We start from the raw sequence: 17,113 nt of genomic DNA on the forward strand, positions 1-17,113 counted from the left end.
CCACTCTCAGTACATGGGGCCAGTGCCCTACCTACTGAGCCACAGGCACTGCCTGTCTAGCTGGTTTTTATTATTTTGTTTTTTAGAGATAGGGTCTTGATATGTTGTCTAAGCTGATCTCAAACTCCTGAGTCCAAGCAATCCTTCCACCTAATCCTCCCAAAGTGTTGGGATTACAGAATGAGCTACTGTGCCTGGCCTTGTGTGTTTTATTTCTAATATCCAATGTGTTTAATATTTTTTAATGAAGGATCCATTGCTTAATGACTAATCTTTATTATTTTTATGAAACTCTTACTTCTTTTAGAGGGGTAGTATATTTAGCATACATTTTATAGGTTGTAGAAAATATTTTTCAGGTATTAGAGGTTGGAGTAAAAAAAATATAAAGACTTGGATATATTCAACATTGAGATCGCTACTCTCAACACATTCAGCACTACTACTGAGTTCTTCAAAGTAATAATGCCCTCATGCCCTGTTTCAATCAGAAGACTGAGAACTGATAAAAAGGAAAAATCCAGTTGCTGAGGGAGCATGAGTGTAAGTAAGAGTGATACAGACCATCAGACTAAAACATGACAGACAGGCCATCCCAGAGGACAGTAAAATTTACCCATCTGGAGTGAAATTAACACTGTAAAGGCACAAAGATAATTCTGAATATTGATGATGGTCTCAGATAAATCAAAAAATTTTTTTTGGAAAAACCATATAGGATGGGTAATTTTATATCTGCATGAATCCTCAAAAAGAACCACCTGGTCACGTGTATACAGGACACTATTAGCTAGTCTTTAGTCTTATGACGACTGTGACTACTATATGGAACTTTTGGAAGATAAATAATTACGTAAATTACCATGTTTTAAATTATTTAGCTTTTTGAACTCTTGTTATTTAGATTTTTGAACTCTTGTATAAAGTATTATGTTAGTTAAGTGTCAAACTCTTGTGACTATGGTCTTGAGCCATGACCATATTTTGTTACAAGATCCTGCCTGCGGGGAAACTGGGAACATGGCCTGTATCAGAGAGTAGGCGAGAGACTCACCAGAGTGTCCAGCTGTATCCAGTGAACCTCATTGCTGGAGCTGATTCGGGACTGTTGGGTCTGTAGTGTGTATGGGAATGAGCTGACCTGCAGCACCAGGAGGTTGAAAGCTTCCAGAACTTCTCTGCAATTAATGACTCTATCAGCCAATCCATGACTGGGTTCACCATGTGACAAAGAACCAGAAATGACACTGTAAAAATACAGATAGTCACATTAATACCTCCTCATCTAGATAATGAGATACAGAATCAGATACCAACATGGAGATAATGTCTTATTTCATTTTTCTAGCTCTTTTAAGTTAGGAGCAAGAATAGAAACAATCAAAATTTGATTTGGAAGAGAAAAAAATTACACTCCTTTACAGACAGATTTCAGGTATGTGTGTATATAATATACACGTATGTGTTCCCCTTTTCAGTTTATCCCTGATACCTCAAAGTGTAAACTCAGTTATCTAGGCCCAGGGTATCTAAATCTGTAGTTGAGATGGATCACTTTATAGTTTTGTGTCACTTAAAGACAGGGATACATTCTGAGAAATAACATCCTTAGATGATTTCGTCATGAGGGATCATTGCAGAGTGTATTCATGCAAGCCTACATGGCATAGCCTGTTGCTTCTAGGCCACGCACCTGTACAGCACACTGCTGCCCTGAATGCTGTAGGCAATTGTAACACAATGGTGAGTATTTCTGTATCTAAATACAGAGTATTAGAAATACTCACAATGGTGAGTATTTCTGTATCTAAATACTTTAGATCTCTGTATCTAAATATAGAAAAGGCACAGTAAAAACATAGTAATTCACGTATAATCTTTTTATTTTTTCAAGGTATTATAATTTTAAGGGACCACCCTCATACATATGGTCTTTTTAAAAAAAAAAATTTATTTATTTTTTTGAGATAGAGTCTCACTTTCTCTCCTTAGGTAGAGTGCTGTGGCATCATAATGCACAGCAACCTCAAATTCTTGGGCTCAAGCAACCCTCTTGCCTCAGCCTCCCAAGTAGCTGGGACTACAGGCATTTGCCTCAATGCCTGGCTATTTTTTTTTTTTTTTTTGAGACGGAGCCTCAAGCTATCCCCCTGGGTAGAGTGCCATGGCATCACACTCACAGCAACCTCCAACTCCTGGGCTCAAGCGAGTCTCCTGCCTCAGCCTCCCAAGTAGCTGGGACTACAGGCGCCCGCCACAACGCCTGGCCATTTTTTGGTTGCAGCCATCATTGTTGTTTGGCAGGCCCGGGCTGGGGATTTGAACCCGCCACCTTAGGTGTATGTGGCTGGTGCCCTAGCCACTTGAGCCACAGGTGCCGAGCCAATGCCTGGCTATTTTTAGAGACGAGGTCTTGCTCTAGCTCAGGCTGGTCTTGAACCTGTGAGCTCAGGCAATTCACCCACCTTAGCCTCCCAAGTGTTAGAATTACAAGCATGAGCCACTGCACCTGGCCTTGTGTGGTCTGTCATTATGCAGCACGTGACTATCCTATGAAAATCACCTGAATGAGGGGACTTCTCCATCAGAACATGATGTTTGTGACCTTGTGGTGACCCAAAGCAGCAAAGGCTCTCCACTGTGGTATATACTCTCCTTCTGGTCTGCTCAGCTGTGAGGAGGGATGAGGAGGCCCCAACCCCACTCCCTAACCAAGACTTTCATCTCTGAATTCTCAGTTTTATTCAATTTGGATGTGCCAGGTTGCCATGCAGCCACCAAAATAATAATAAGAATAATAAAATATAAATAAAATATATATATATATAGTGTGTGAATAATCTTGATGCCTTGGGGAATTAAATACAGAGAGATCCAACATACATCCTTAGAAATATTACCCTAAACTTTCAAAGACAAGGCATATATGTACATATGGTCAGTGCGCTATTTCTGCTCATAGAACATTAGCAATAGCTGAGCAGATGTGGACAAATTTGTTTTCCCTCCCTCACTCATTCCTTTCCTTTCTTCTAAATCTAACGAGTTATGCATAATCTTATTTACACCTGTGTATGTCTCTAGATTTCAGACCGTAATGCATCAGACACTGCTGGTGTGTGAAAAAGTGCTTTATAATTCTGACATTCCCACAGCAAACCCAAAAATTCCAGACTCCTAACCTCAGTGTGTCCTAGACAGAAGAAAGTCTATAAATGGCTGATGATGCACGAAATTTCCCAAATGATGCCCAAATGGTGAGGAAAAACCATGATATGCAATAGTCCATGACTATCTCCTCCACCTATTTTAAACTATTTGCCTTCATAGAAGCAAAGATACTCCCTAGCAGACAATTCCTGTAATTTGATGTGTAAGCAAAAGAGGTTCCATCCTTCCACATGTACAGTTGTTTCATAAGTCCACCCTAGAAACATGATACTGTCTTGTTTAAACTGGGAAACTGGAGGTTTCATATTTGCTCTCAGCTCATTGAAATGGATCTCTTCTGCTTTTATTTTATTTTATTTTATTTTGAGATAGTGCCTCAAGCTATCCCCCTGGGTAGAGTGCCGTGGCATTACAGCTCACAGCAACCTCCAACTCCTGGGCTCAAGCGAGTCTCCTGCCTCAGCCTCCCAAGCAGCTGGAACCACAGGTGCCCACCACAACGCCTGGTTATTTTTTGGTTGCAGCTGTCATTGTTGTTTGGCGGGCCCAGACTGGATTTGAACCCACCACCTTAGGTGTATGTGGCTGGCACCTTAGCCACTTGAGCCACAGGTGCTGAGCCTCTACTGCTTTTAAAGGTAGGAAGGAAGAGAGTAAGGAAGAGAAGCAAAAGAAACAGGGAAAGAAGTGGGAATCCTGCCTCCTTTTGGGGGCGCTCATTCACCTTAGCCTTTCTCTAAAGCACCTGGGTTCCACAGTACTCTTAAAGACAGTAATTTTTAGCAGGAATTTCTAAATTCCTCCACAATTTAGTTAAAATAAAACCAACAATACATTGATAAGAAAAACTGGGGAAGAAAAGAGAAGGAAAATGTTAGGATCCCTGGGTTTTCTAATTATCACCTTGAAAACATGTCATTAAGTAACAATTATTGCCAGAGAAGAAGTACTGCATTTGCTCACTCTGAAGCAATCACCTCGTTAGTTCCACATGGGAGTTGTCGTGAACTAGCACAAACAGTGTATACGGATTCTGTTTCACCCTCCTCATAAAAACTTCAAACTTGGTTTGAATCTCATTGTCCAGACGAACAACATATTTCTCTGCTCTCTGATGAGCATTTTCCTCCAGACCCAAATCTACAAGGACACCTGCCAGGAAGAAAAAAAGGAGATCATTTTTTACACAGTTACACACACACACACACACACACACACACACACACGAGATAAACTTAAGTTCACTGTTGGCTGGTACTGGGTACTAACCGTATATAGAGATTTATAGAGTAGTTTTATTTTTCCTTTTCGTATTCTCTACCACAGTTTTAAGGAGAAAATAGCAAATATCCTTTTTTTTATAATATCCCACCCCATCTCCCATACCTGACACAAATAACAACATGAAACAAAAGCAGTTGAATGTATGAGATCTCTGTTTAATTAAATTCGATTTGCATGTAAAGTGCAGCTGCTAATAGCTACTACAGGCCACTTAGAAAAAATTAAGCTTTGGGTAACAGCTCTAGACCAAATTAATATAAGCACAAATCTTCCTTACCCCAAATTTAGCAACAAAACATGTATGAGAAAACATATTTAAGAAAAAAATATAATATGATGTCCACATTAGATTGTGAGCTTTATTAAGGTAGTGTTTTAATCATTTTTACAAGGTAACAGTATTGCACAGTATCTAGAGTATGGGAAACCCTCAATAAATGTTGGATTTATGTTAATAAAAAATTAATAGGGTGGTGCCTGTGGCTCAGTGAGTAGGGTGCCAGCCCCCTATACCGGAGGTGGCAGGTTCAAACCCGGCCCCAGCCAAAAACTGAAAAATAAAATAAATAAATAAATAAATAAAATAAAATTAAAAAAAATTAATAAAGAGAATTACCCGTGATGGCTATGTCTCAATGTGTTAGAAACTGTGAAACTTTAGTACTATTTTCTGTCTATAATAAAATTACTTCTACATACATATAGATATCTAAAATAATTCTAGGCACATGAAGCATCTGTTGGGATAATTAATACAGCAAAAATCCTCCTCTAAGTAAAAAGTCTTTGATTAATTATGTTGACTTAATTCTGTTCTTCTAACTTTTCATATAAAACCAGCTCAATTAATAACTACACACAATTAGCATCTAGATCCTACAACACTAAAAGGAAAAATGTTCACCATAGGAAAAATTCATTAAGCCAGAAAAGGGGGACAGAAAGAGGTAATTTTGTTCTAAAACTTGGAGGAGTTTTCACACGATGTGTTTTCAAAAGTAGTCTAATTTTGTTTTGAATGTTTCCTAAAAACAATCAATTAAACATTTAATTTGGCAGACAGTGTGATTTTGTTGGAAAATGGATCACCTGTAAAACTCATTTTTTTTTTTTTTTTGAGACAGTGTCTTACTTTGTTGCCCTTGGTAGAGTGTTGTTATGTCACGCCTCACAGCAACCTCAAACTCTTGGGCTCAAGTGATTCTCTTGCTTCAGCCTCCCAAGTAGATGGGACTACATGCGTCCACCACAGCACCACTATTTTTAAGAGACAGGGTCTTGCTCTTGCTCAGGCTGGTCTAGAACTCATGAGCTCAGGCAATCCACCTGCCTCGGCCTCCCAGAGTGCTGGGATTACAGGTCTGAGCCACTTTGCCTGGGCCTGTAAAACTCATTTTTACTTTTGGTATCTATTTCTTGATTATCAGCCATGTGTTGGGTATCGTGCCAGGTATGGTGCCAGGCTTGGGTATACAGAGAACAAGACAAATCTTAAGCTCATGGTGCTTATGATGGAGAAGGTGGGTAATATTGATGAGTGTCAGGATGGAGACGAGGAGGCCAGCAGAGGCATAAAGAGAGGACTTACTTAATCTCTATGGGGATCTATTTTCTTATCTGTGAAATGAGAAGAGTAGTACCAGTTGAGAATTAGTCTGTATTTCCCAAGTTTACTGTTAGGAAATAAGCAGTGTGAATTAAGGGCATACTAATATGAAAAGATCATAAATAATTCATAAAAAGGAAAAAATATACCTTATGTATAATTGAGTTGACTACATTTCAAAACAAAGACCAATAGTAGCCTTTGGCTAAATCAAGTGTTAACACCATTTTATGCCTTTGACAGGTGTCACTGCCATACTTGCCCTTAATGGAAGAACAAAGTTTCAGGGGTCTCAGAGGTCATTTTCTTAGATATAACGTGGCTATTAGTCCACAACTATGCAGCCGGCTGGCTCTGTGGTGAGCAGGATTTAGAGTTACTTGTTTTATTTCTTACCTTTAACTTTACATTTTTTTTTTAGACTTGCTTTTATTTTAAAGTTTTGTTTCTTTCCTGGTTATGAGAGTGTTTGATACTCATCTTTGGGAAAACTGGAAAGTATAGAGATATATTTAGAAGAATTTATCTATCTTATATATAGAAGAATTTATCCATAATTCTTTAACTCAAAATAAGTCACTGCTTACATGTTTGTGGTGTCTTTCCTGTGGTTGTTTTTTTTTTTTTTCCATGCACATTGTACCACCTGGTTCATGTTTTGTAATTGTATATTCTGATTTTTTTTCACTTTCTTTTTTTTTTTGAGAAAGGGTCTCACTTTGTTGCCCTTGGTAGACTGCTGTGGTGTCATAGCTCACAGCAACTTCAAACTCTCCAGCTCAAGCAATCCTCAGCCTTCCGAGAAGCTGGGACTACAAGCACCCACCACAACGCTTGGCTTTTTTTTTTTTTTTAGAGATGAGCTCTCACTCTTGCTCAGGCTGGTCTTGAACTCCTGAGTCTAAGCAATCCCCCACTTCGGTTTCCCAGAGTTCTAGAATTATAGGTGTGAGCCACTGCATGTGGCTTTTTTTTTTTTCACTTATAACTCTGAAGTAAGAAACAAAACTATCACTGTTTACTAACAATGTCTGTAAAAATATAATATATGAACAAAATCAATTAAATTAATAAGAATTTAGTTAACTTGATAGATCCAAACTCAATTTACAAAAATTAGTTGCATGTCTATATTCCAACAGCAATTAGGGAATGTATTTTTTTATTTTTATGTTATTTAATTTTTTAGGGACAGAGTCTCACTTTATCGCCCTTGGTAGAGTGCCATGGCGTTACAGCTCACAGCAACCTCCAACTCTTGGGCTTAGGCAATTCTCTTGCTTTAGCTTCCCGAGTAGCTGGGACTACAGGCACCTGCCAGAACACCTGTGTATTTTTTTGTTGCAGTTTGGCTGGGGCCAGGTTTAAACCCACCCCCGTCAAGCGCCGCCCAGGAATGTATTTTTTTAAAAAAACATTTACAATAATATCAAAAAAATATTATGTATCTAGTAATAAAAATGTATGTGTATAAGAATTTCATGGAGAATATGAGGAAACTATTTTGTTAAAGAAGACCTACATAAAGCTATATAATAAAATAAAATTCTCAAATTTATGTAGAGATTCAAAGTAATTAAAACACAAATTCTAACAGATCTTTATTTGAAAATTGTTTTTATTTCATTTACTTTTGTTTGTTAGTTTTTTCTTTCTTTTTTTTTTTTTGAGACAGTCTCAAGCTGTTGCTCTGGGTAGAGTGCTGTGGCATCACAGTTCACAGCAACTTCAAACTCTTGGGCTTAAGCAATTCTCTGGCCTCAGCCTCCCAAGTAGCTGGGACTGTAGGCGCCCACCACAACACCTGTCTATTTTTTTGTTGCAGTTGTCATTGTTGTTTAGCAGGCCTGGGCCAGGTTCAAACCCACCACCTTCAGTGTATGTGGCTGGTCCCCTGCTGACTGAGCTACGGGCACCTCCTGTTTGTTAGGTTTTTGTTTTTTGTTTTGAGAGACAGGGTCTCTCTCCACCCTAGGTAGAGAGCAGTGGCATCATCATAGCTTCCAACAAACACAAACTCTTGGGCTCAAGTGATCCTCCTGCTTCAGCCTCCAGAGTAGCTGGAACTACAGGTATGAGCCACCACAACTGGCTAATTTTTTTTATTTTTGGTAGGGACGGAGTCTCACTCTTACTCTAGCTGGTCTTGAACTCCTGATATCAAGCAATCCTCCTATCTCAGCCTCCCAGAGTGCTAGTATTACAGGGATGAACCACTATGCCTGGCTTAAAATTGTTCTTTGTATTTATATGGCAGAGGAAAGAACCAATAAGAGTTAAGACAGTTCTGAAGTAGAGCTGTGTTAATAAGACAGAGTGGTTTGGGCACAGGGAGGAACCCAGAAACATCTCCTGTATGTATGGAAACTTGAGTTAAGATAAAGCTTGCATTGCAAATCAGTGGCAGAAGAATAGGCCCTTTAATAAATTGTGCTACAGGATTGGTTACACATATGAAAAAAGATTACATTGGATCTTTGGATTTTACCTTATTTTATACACAAAAAACCAATGTTAGGTGGATTAAAAACTTAAATGTAAAAGACAAAACTCTAAAACTTTTCCAAGACAATATAGGATAATAACTGAATAACATCATGGAGGATTTCTTAAGTGCAAAAGGGCAAAAGATAGATAAACTTAAGGACTTCTATTCATTGAAAGCATTTTTAATAAAAAGACAAGCCTCCCATGTTTGTAACAAGTATTACTAACAAAGGATTAGCATTCAGAACACATAAACTGTACAAATACAAGAGAAAATGGGCAAAAAAATTAACAAGAATTTTCTGGAAGAAGAAACCCAAATGGCCAATAAACATACGAAAAGATGTTCAGCCCTGCTAATAATAAAGGAAATACAAATTAAAACAACAACTCATTGTTGTTTTAATTACAAGGCTTGCACTTGTAATCCTAATACTTTGGGGGTCAAAGAGGGAGGATCACTGGAGGCAGGAGTTCAAGATCAGTCGAGGCAACACAGCAAGACCTCGTCTCGATAAAATATTAGCCAGATAGAGTGGTGGGCACCTGTAGTACCAGCTACTCAGGAGGTTGAGGTGGGAGGATCACTTGAGCCCAGGAGTTGAAGATTACACTGAGCTATGGTTGTGCCACTGCATTCCAACCTGGGTGATACAGTGAGAACTTGTTTCTAAAGAAAAAGTAAAATAATAAAACCACAAAGAAATGGAACTATACCAAATTAATAAAAAATTTAAAAACAAGGAAATTTGAAGAAGAAAATGGTTGAAAAAAATACATATGTATCTCCTCGTTTCTGTGAAAGAAATACAGGAAAAACAAAGCAGAAACTAAAGAGGGTGATGTACAGGGATATAGGTGGGAAAAAAGGGACAGGAATGGAAAGTGGGAGTGGAGGAGGCAGGAGGGAGAGACACGTCTCTGAATATGTCATTTGGTAAAGCTCTGACTCTCAGACCACAGTGGTAAACAAGTGAATGAATGAAATCCACCAAGAATGGGAGGGGATGCAAAGTGGAATCCGAACAGTAACAAATGAAGCCTCATGTAACCCCACTAAAGAGGATGAAGATGACAAGGAAAAAACTGAGCACAACACACGACTGGCTGAACACAAAAAGGACTGTACACAACAACTTCAGTGAGCAAATCTGCTTCTCACAGGTGTATGTTTCTAATTACTAGAAAAAAACATATTGTAGATTATGAGAAACAAGTTTCTTTTCAGAGAAAGAAGTTATAAATAAAGAAAGGGGAAAATCTAAAATGAACCTTGTAGGGTTAGAATGGAGTTAGAGGTATTAATAGGAGCTCATATTTTTAACATACATACATGGAGATATAAATAAACTCATATTTTAAAAATATAGATAAATATAGAGACGTATGTGTGCTCACATGGGTTAATATTTATACAAATAATGTCCTAGCTCTACCTGCTGAGTGGGCCTAGGAGCAATGAAGGACACCCTAGAGCAGGGGTCCTCAAACTACGGCCTGCGGAGGACTTTCATCTGGCCCACCGGGTGTTTTTGCCGCCACTGCCACTGCCTGTCCTGCTTAGTAGCTGACTCATTCCAGGTCCCACAATCTGGTCCTCTAACGGTCTAAGGGACAGTCAACTGGCCCCCTGTTTAAAAAGTTTGAGGACCCCTGCCCTAGAGAAATGAACACAATTAATACCCAGATTTTGGTTTTTAAATACCATTCTTCAATAAAAGGAATCAGGGTTTTTTGGAAAAGAGGTTAATCACAGGGTTGAGGCAGGGAAATAAAAAATAACCGTGGGGAAAAAAATTAACCCTGGAATGTCTTATCATTCCAGAAAATAAGGAAGTAGTATATGAAAATGGATGCTATGTTAAAAGCAGGAGGCTGCCTAAAGGAGTATCCAGTGGTCATAGCTGGAAAATTTGAGCAGAAAAATAAATAATCATAGTGTTGGAAATAACCCATAGACTATAGTAAATATCCATGAATTGTATTTATAAATAAATGCATATATACATGAATTAAGGGGGAACAGCTTTCTCTTACAAAATTCAATTAATAAACTCTCACTAATAGGAAATAGTGGGAAAAAATGATAGAAATGCAAAATCACTATTTTGCAAATACCACAAAAAAAATGCAGTCAAGAGCCACTGATGTGTGCTAAAATTAGCGTTTGAAAGTTTGGGAGAAACAGGATGCTAGCACAGCTCAAAATATTTTAAGATTTTTTTTTTTCATCCGTTACAAAGAGAAACAGTAGCTTTACAATGGAAAAACCTGGCAGATATACCTTACTCAAGTGTTCAAGGTTAACATCACCAATAATAAAACAAATCAACACCACGTACTTCTGACATGATGCCCTGAGAGGTGTTAGATGAAGCAAGTGACTAGTATTCACTTAGGACATGAACAAGTAAAGACAGAAGAAATGTCACAGAATAAAAGAGGTGGAGAGGACGTAGGAACTGAATGCAATGTAGGATTCTGACCTGGAACCTGGAATAGGAAAATGACATTCAGAGAAAGACTAGGGAGGTGTCTGTTATTAGTTGTTGTTTTTTTTTTAAGAGACAGTCTCATTTTGTCGCCCTTGGTAGAGTACTGTAGTGTTACAGTTCAGAGAAACTTCCAGCTCTTGGCTTAGGCAATCTCTTGCCTCAGCCTTCCGAGTAGCTGGGACTATAGGTGCCCGCCACAACGCCTGGCTATTTTTTTGTTGCAGTTTGGCAAGGGCTGGGTTCGAACCTGCCACGCTTGGTATATGGGGCTGGCGCCGTACTTACTGAGCCACAGGTGCCGCCCGTAATTCGTTGAGAGTATCATTCCAGCACTGATTTCCTGTTCTGAATTTAATTATACTATGGTTATACAAGTTGTTAGCTTTACTAGAAACTGAGTGAAGGAGCATATTGTTTTCTTACCAGATTTATGGAGAAATGTATGTACTCACATATAATTCACACACTTAAAAGTGTACAATTCAATAGCTTTTAGTATAGTCACAGAGTTGGACAACAACCAGCACAATTTTACAGCATTTTCATTGCCTCCAAGGGAAACCCCATGCCCTTTACATCATCCCTCAGTTCCCTCATGTGTCTCCCATCCCTAGTCACAGGCTACTTTCTGTCTTGTAGATGTGCTTACTCAGGACATTTCATACAAGCACAGCCATACAATCACACAGTAAGCAGCCTTGTGTGGTTGGCTTCTTTCACATGGGATTTTCCAGGTGTCATCATATTGTAGCATGCCTCAACACTTCATTTCTTTATATCGTTGATAGCATTCCATTGTATGGATCTACCACATTTTACTTATCCATTCATCAGGTGACATTTGGGTTATTCCTTTTGGCTTATAATATCCTATGAACACCTGCATACAGGTTTTTGTGTGCACTTTTTTTTAAATTTTATTTTTATTAAATTATAGCTGTGTACATTAATATAATCATGGAGTATAATGTGCTGGTTTTATATACAATTTGAAATATTTTCATCAAACTGGTTAACATAGGCTTCCCGGCATTTTCTTTGTTACTGTGTTTAGACATTTATATTTTACACCTAGTAAATTTCACATGTACCCTTGTAAGATGCACTGTAGGTGTGGTCCCACTAATGGCCCTCCCTCCACCCATCCTCCTCTCTCCCCTCCCCTCCCTTGGATTCATAGTAGGCCTGAGTACATTGGATACTTTTTCTTCCATTCTTGAGATACTTTGATAGGAAGAATATGTTCCAGCTCCATCCACGTAAACATGTAAGAGGTAAAGTCTCCATCTTTCTTTAAGGCTGCATAATATTCCATGGTGTACATATACCACAATTTATTATGTGCACATGTTTTCATTTCTCTCTCATTTCATGCCTCGGAGTGGAATTGCCAGATGGTAACTCTATGTTTAGCCATCTGAGCAACTGCCAAACTGTTTCCTAAAGTGGCTGTACCATTTTCATTCCCGTTGTTACTTCTTGTCCTTTTGATTATAGCCAACCTAGTAGGTTGAGTGGCTGTATCTCACTGTGTTTTTGATGTGCATTTCTCCAGTGGCTAATGATGTTTTAATGTGTTTATTGATTATTTACATATCTCCTTTGGAAAAATGCCCATTCAAATCCTTCACCCGTATGTAACTAAGTAGTCTTTTTATTATGGAGTGTGATAGGTCTTTAAATATTGTTGACATCATCCTTTATCAGATGTTTAATTTCCAAATAGTCTCTCATTCAGTGGATTGTCTTTTCACTTCTTTTTTTTTTTTTTGAGACAGAGCCTCAAGCTATCCCCCTGGGTAGAGTGCCTCACAGCTCACAGCAACCTCCAACTCCTGGGCTCAAGCGAGTCTCCTGCCTCAGCCTCCCAAGTAGCTGGGACTACAGGCGCCCGCCACAACGCCCAGCCATTTTTTGGTTGCAGCCATCTTTGTTGTTTGGTGGGCCCAGGCTGGGGATTCGAACCCACCACCTTAGGTGTATGTGGCTGGCGCCTTAGCCGCTTGAGCCACAGGCATCCAGCCATCTTTTCACTTCTTGATGATATCCTTTAAAGCACAAATATTTTTAATTTTAATGATGTTCAATTTATCCGTTTATAAAAGTTTGTGCTTTTGGTGTCATATCTAAGAAATAATTAATGATTAATCCAAATTTACAAAGATTTGCACTTGTTTTCTTCTAAGGATTTTATAGTTTTACCTCTTACATTTAGGTCTTTGTTTCATTTTGAGTTATTTTTTGTAAGTGAAGGTAGGAGTCTAACTTCATTCTTTTGCATGAAGATATCTAATTATGCCAGCACTATTTGTGGAAGAGTAGACTTTTTCCTTTAAATTATCTTGGTATCCTGGTCAAAATTCAGTTGGTTGAATGGGGAGGTTTGTTTCTGGACCCTAAATTCTGTTTTGTTGATTTATATGTCTATCCTATGTCAGTACCACATTGTCGTGATTACTGTAGCTTATGTAGCTTTACTGTAACTTAAAATGAGAAGTGAGAATCCTCCAACTCTGTTCTTCTTTTTAAGTATTGTTTTGGATATTCTGTGTCCCTCAAATTTTTATATGAATTTTAGGATCAGCTTGTTTTCAAAGAAGCCAGCTGGGGTTTTGGTAGGGAATGCATTGAACTGTAGATTAATTTTGGGGAATATTGCCCCCTTAAAAATATTCATAAGTCTTCTAATTCATGAACATGATGTCATTTCACTTACTTGGGTCTTCTTTAGTTTCTTTCATCAATGTTTTATAATTTCAGTGTATAAGCTTGCACTTCTTTTGTCAAATTCATTCCCATGTATTTTACTGTTTTTGATGCTATTATAAACATAAATTTTTGCTTAATTTCACTTTTGGACTCCTCGTACTAGTTTTGTGGCTTTTCTGTATGTCTAAAATTATTTTAAAATAAAAAAAAATTTTAAAGAGGCATGACCACAATCAAATATTTGCAACTGAAGCACATATGTTGCAGATGGGAGTATAACTATAACCATGTTGGAAAAAACTTTGTTTTTAAAAGAAAGAAAGAAAAAGCTAGAATCTCACTTTATTGTCCAGACTAGAGTGCTATGGCATCAGACTAGCTCACAGCAATCTGACTCCTGAGGTCAAGTTATCCTCCTGCCTCAGCCTCCTGAGTAGCTGGGATTACAGGCACCCACCACAGCACCTGGCTAGTTTTTCTATTTTTAATAGAGATGGGCTCTTGCTCTTGCTCAGGTTGGTTTCGAACTCCTGAAGTCAAGTGATCTTCCTGCCTTGGCCTCCCAGAGAAAATTTAGCATTATTTGGTAAAGTTCAAAATGTAAATAACCTATGCCCCAATAAAAGTTTGGCACCCGTGTTATCAGTAGGGTTTGAAAGGGAAAAAGAAAAACAAACATTATAAATGTCCATCAGTAGTAGAACTGATTTTTTAACTGATATATTCACATAATAAAATACTAAAAAGCAGCAAAATGAATGAATTACACCACCATGCCCAGAGAATTTTTTCTATTTTTAGTAGAGACAGGGTCTCCCTCTTACTTAGGCTGGTCTCAAATTCCTGACCTCGAGCAATCCTCCTGCCTCATGCCCTCAGCTTCCCTGAGTGCAACAGCCACCGCACCCAGCCCCCTTGCTTTTATCTATAGTTTTACCCTAATGCCTTAACTCCTAAATGGCATACTGCTTAATTCTGCAAACTTTAAATCTTTCCATAAATGGAATCACATTCTCCTGAAATTGTTCCTACTGTTGTGTAGCTGTAATTCATTCATTTTGCTGCTTTCCCCCCCACGTGTTGTATACTTGAAAATTGCTTAAAAATACATTTAAAATGTTCTCACCACTAAAAAGATAAGTATGTGAAGTAATGGATGTATTAGCTAGATTTAGCCATTCCACAATGTTTACCTATATCAAAGCATCATGCTGTGTATCAAAATATATAATTTGTATTTGCCAATTTTAAAATAATAAAAAGAGTTACATGTTATACTTGGTTGACGTTTTTCTTTATTCTCTATAATTAAAAAATAGCAAAATAGCCTCCCTGCCTTTTCTTTTCCTTTTTAGTCTTTTATGACATTGCTGTTTTGTAGAATGCTACACCACCATGTGAATTTGTCTGGAAGCTTCCTTGTGATTAGACTCAGGTTAAACACTTTTGACAATTATACCTCATAGGTGACATTGTGAATACCAATTTGTCCCATCACTGGAGAGGCCCAAGTTTGATTAGTTGGTTTTTAACCTATGGAATGATACTTTGAGACTGTGAATATTTGACATTTATCCAGTGGTTTTATTAATACTATCTATGATGATCTTTATCAGAACCAATAATTTTATTGGTAGCACAAAATAGGGATTTTTCTAATTCTATAATTTTTCCTACATTTATTAACTGACACTCTTCTGTAGAGAAAGGCTTTCCTCCTGCCCTTCATTTCTCCTGGCTTTTTTATTTTTTAGTATTATTCTGGACTCATGGGCTTTTAAACATTTCAATAGGTTACAACCTATTGCTATCATTTATTTTGATGTTCAAAATTTCCAAATTTGGCCAACAAAATCCTCTTTAAGCAGACTGCTGTATCTTTTTTTGACATATCACCATTAATCTTTGAGTACTTTCTCACTCTCTGGCACAAAAACCATGTTCTAGACAGTTTCTAGACGGTTAGTGTTCAGAAGCCAAGATCTAGAAGTGCTCTGTGCTTACTCACATGAGGATGTCACTGTTTTTAAGACCTTTCAGTGGACAGAGGTGGAGAATATATTTAATATTTTTCAAATTATGACTTTATATTTATATCTTACATTTAAATCTAAAAAAATTTCCTTATTTATCATTCCTATTTGAGTCTCCTTTATTTCATCTGAGAACTCTGGTTCTCAACAATACTAAAATATTTACCTATTTGCTCTCTCCTTTGATAATACAAAATAGTTTTAAAATTATCAATAACCCTCCCTACAACAAACATATTAAAACTCGAGATTTCTTTGCAATCTTTTTACTCTGGGGATATATCACATTGAGAATATAGAGTAAAAAAGTGTTCAAAAATTACTTGAATTAATTATTTTTGCTGTGTCTTATTTCTGTTTGTATTCAATTTTAAATTTGCTTCCCCCATCATTTTAATTTAATTTTTTAAATATGTAAGCCCTTTTTAAAGATCAAAAGTCAAAAATATATGAAAAGTTATACTCATCCCATGCCTATCTCTTATATCCCACATAGATAAGATTTTTCCTTAGTTTCTGACTTAAATGTCATGCTTTGTTTTGTTTTTCAGAAATAAGCACAGAGGTGTAGAAGCTGAAAATGTCACCAGGGCTGAGAAATGGCTGGTCTGAGAAAGGTCACCTTCATTCTGTTTTCTTAATAATTTAACTTGTTTTTCACAGGCCTATAGGATTAAAAAATTATTTTCCAATAAGCTATGGGCAAATTTGTCATATTTTTCTATCCCTGTAATAAAGTGGATATCAGCAGGGCACTTCTGGGGTATTTACTCATGGTGGTACTAAGACATTATGGGCCATATGTATATAAAGGCAAAATCTCACTTTTGAGATAAGTGGGAACTTAAGAGGCATCAGTAATATTCTTCTTTTACAGCATTTTGCAACTCATTGAACTCTAGAACAGAGCCAGTGGTGGTTGGGAATCACTGTGTCCCCGAAAGGTTTTTAGTCTGAACGCTGGGGAGCTGCCATGAGTGTGGCATCCCAGTCATGAACATCTTCCTCTAAGAAACCAACAATAAAGGCCCCAGAGAGAAGGCTTCTTGGAGGGCAAAGGACTTTAAGCAGCTAGACTAGAGTCTTATTAAAGGTTAGATGTATTTAAGGAAACTCAAGCTAACCCTTATTCCCATTTTGGGGGATTCAAGGAAAAAAATAAACATTATGTTCTCTGAGGCCATTTTTCTAAAAACTTTAAAGGGGAAGCAGCAATTTTCCTACCATCTGGGGCCCTTGAAGAGGAATAAAACCAAGAACATATTCACCATGATACCTTGTGAGTATCAGTGTCAAAGGCCACAAAGGAAAAAAATCTGGCCAAATGG

The 17,113-nt window shown here is 37.7% G+C and overlaps 1 protein-coding gene across 3 annotated transcripts in view; it reads right to left on the reverse strand.

Annotated features, from left to right (window-relative positions):
* Nucleotides 1-17,113, reverse strand: part of GREB1L (growth regulation by estrogen in breast cancer 1 like) — a 291,844-nt gene that overhangs the window by 44,500 nt on the left and 230,231 nt on the right. For all 3 annotated transcript variants that reach the window (XM_023510203.1, XM_023510202.1, XM_023510204.1), the window contains exons 17-18: nt 4,149-4,323; nt 1,055-1,247 (exon numbers count right to left, since the gene is read on the reverse strand). In XM_023510203.1, coding sequence (XP_023365971.1) covers nt 1,055-1,247; nt 4,149-4,323 — 368 coding nt within the window. The remainder of the gene's footprint in view (nt 1-1,054; nt 1,248-4,148; nt 4,324-17,113) is intronic.

Source organism: Otolemur garnettii, unplaced genomic scaffold, assembly GCF_000181295.1.
Source record: "Otolemur garnettii isolate 467f Iridium unplaced genomic scaffold, OtoGar3 scaffold00012, whole genome shotgun sequence".
In the NCBI taxonomy this organism is placed as follows: domain Eukaryota; kingdom Metazoa; phylum Chordata; class Mammalia; order Primates; family Galagidae; genus Otolemur; species Otolemur garnettii.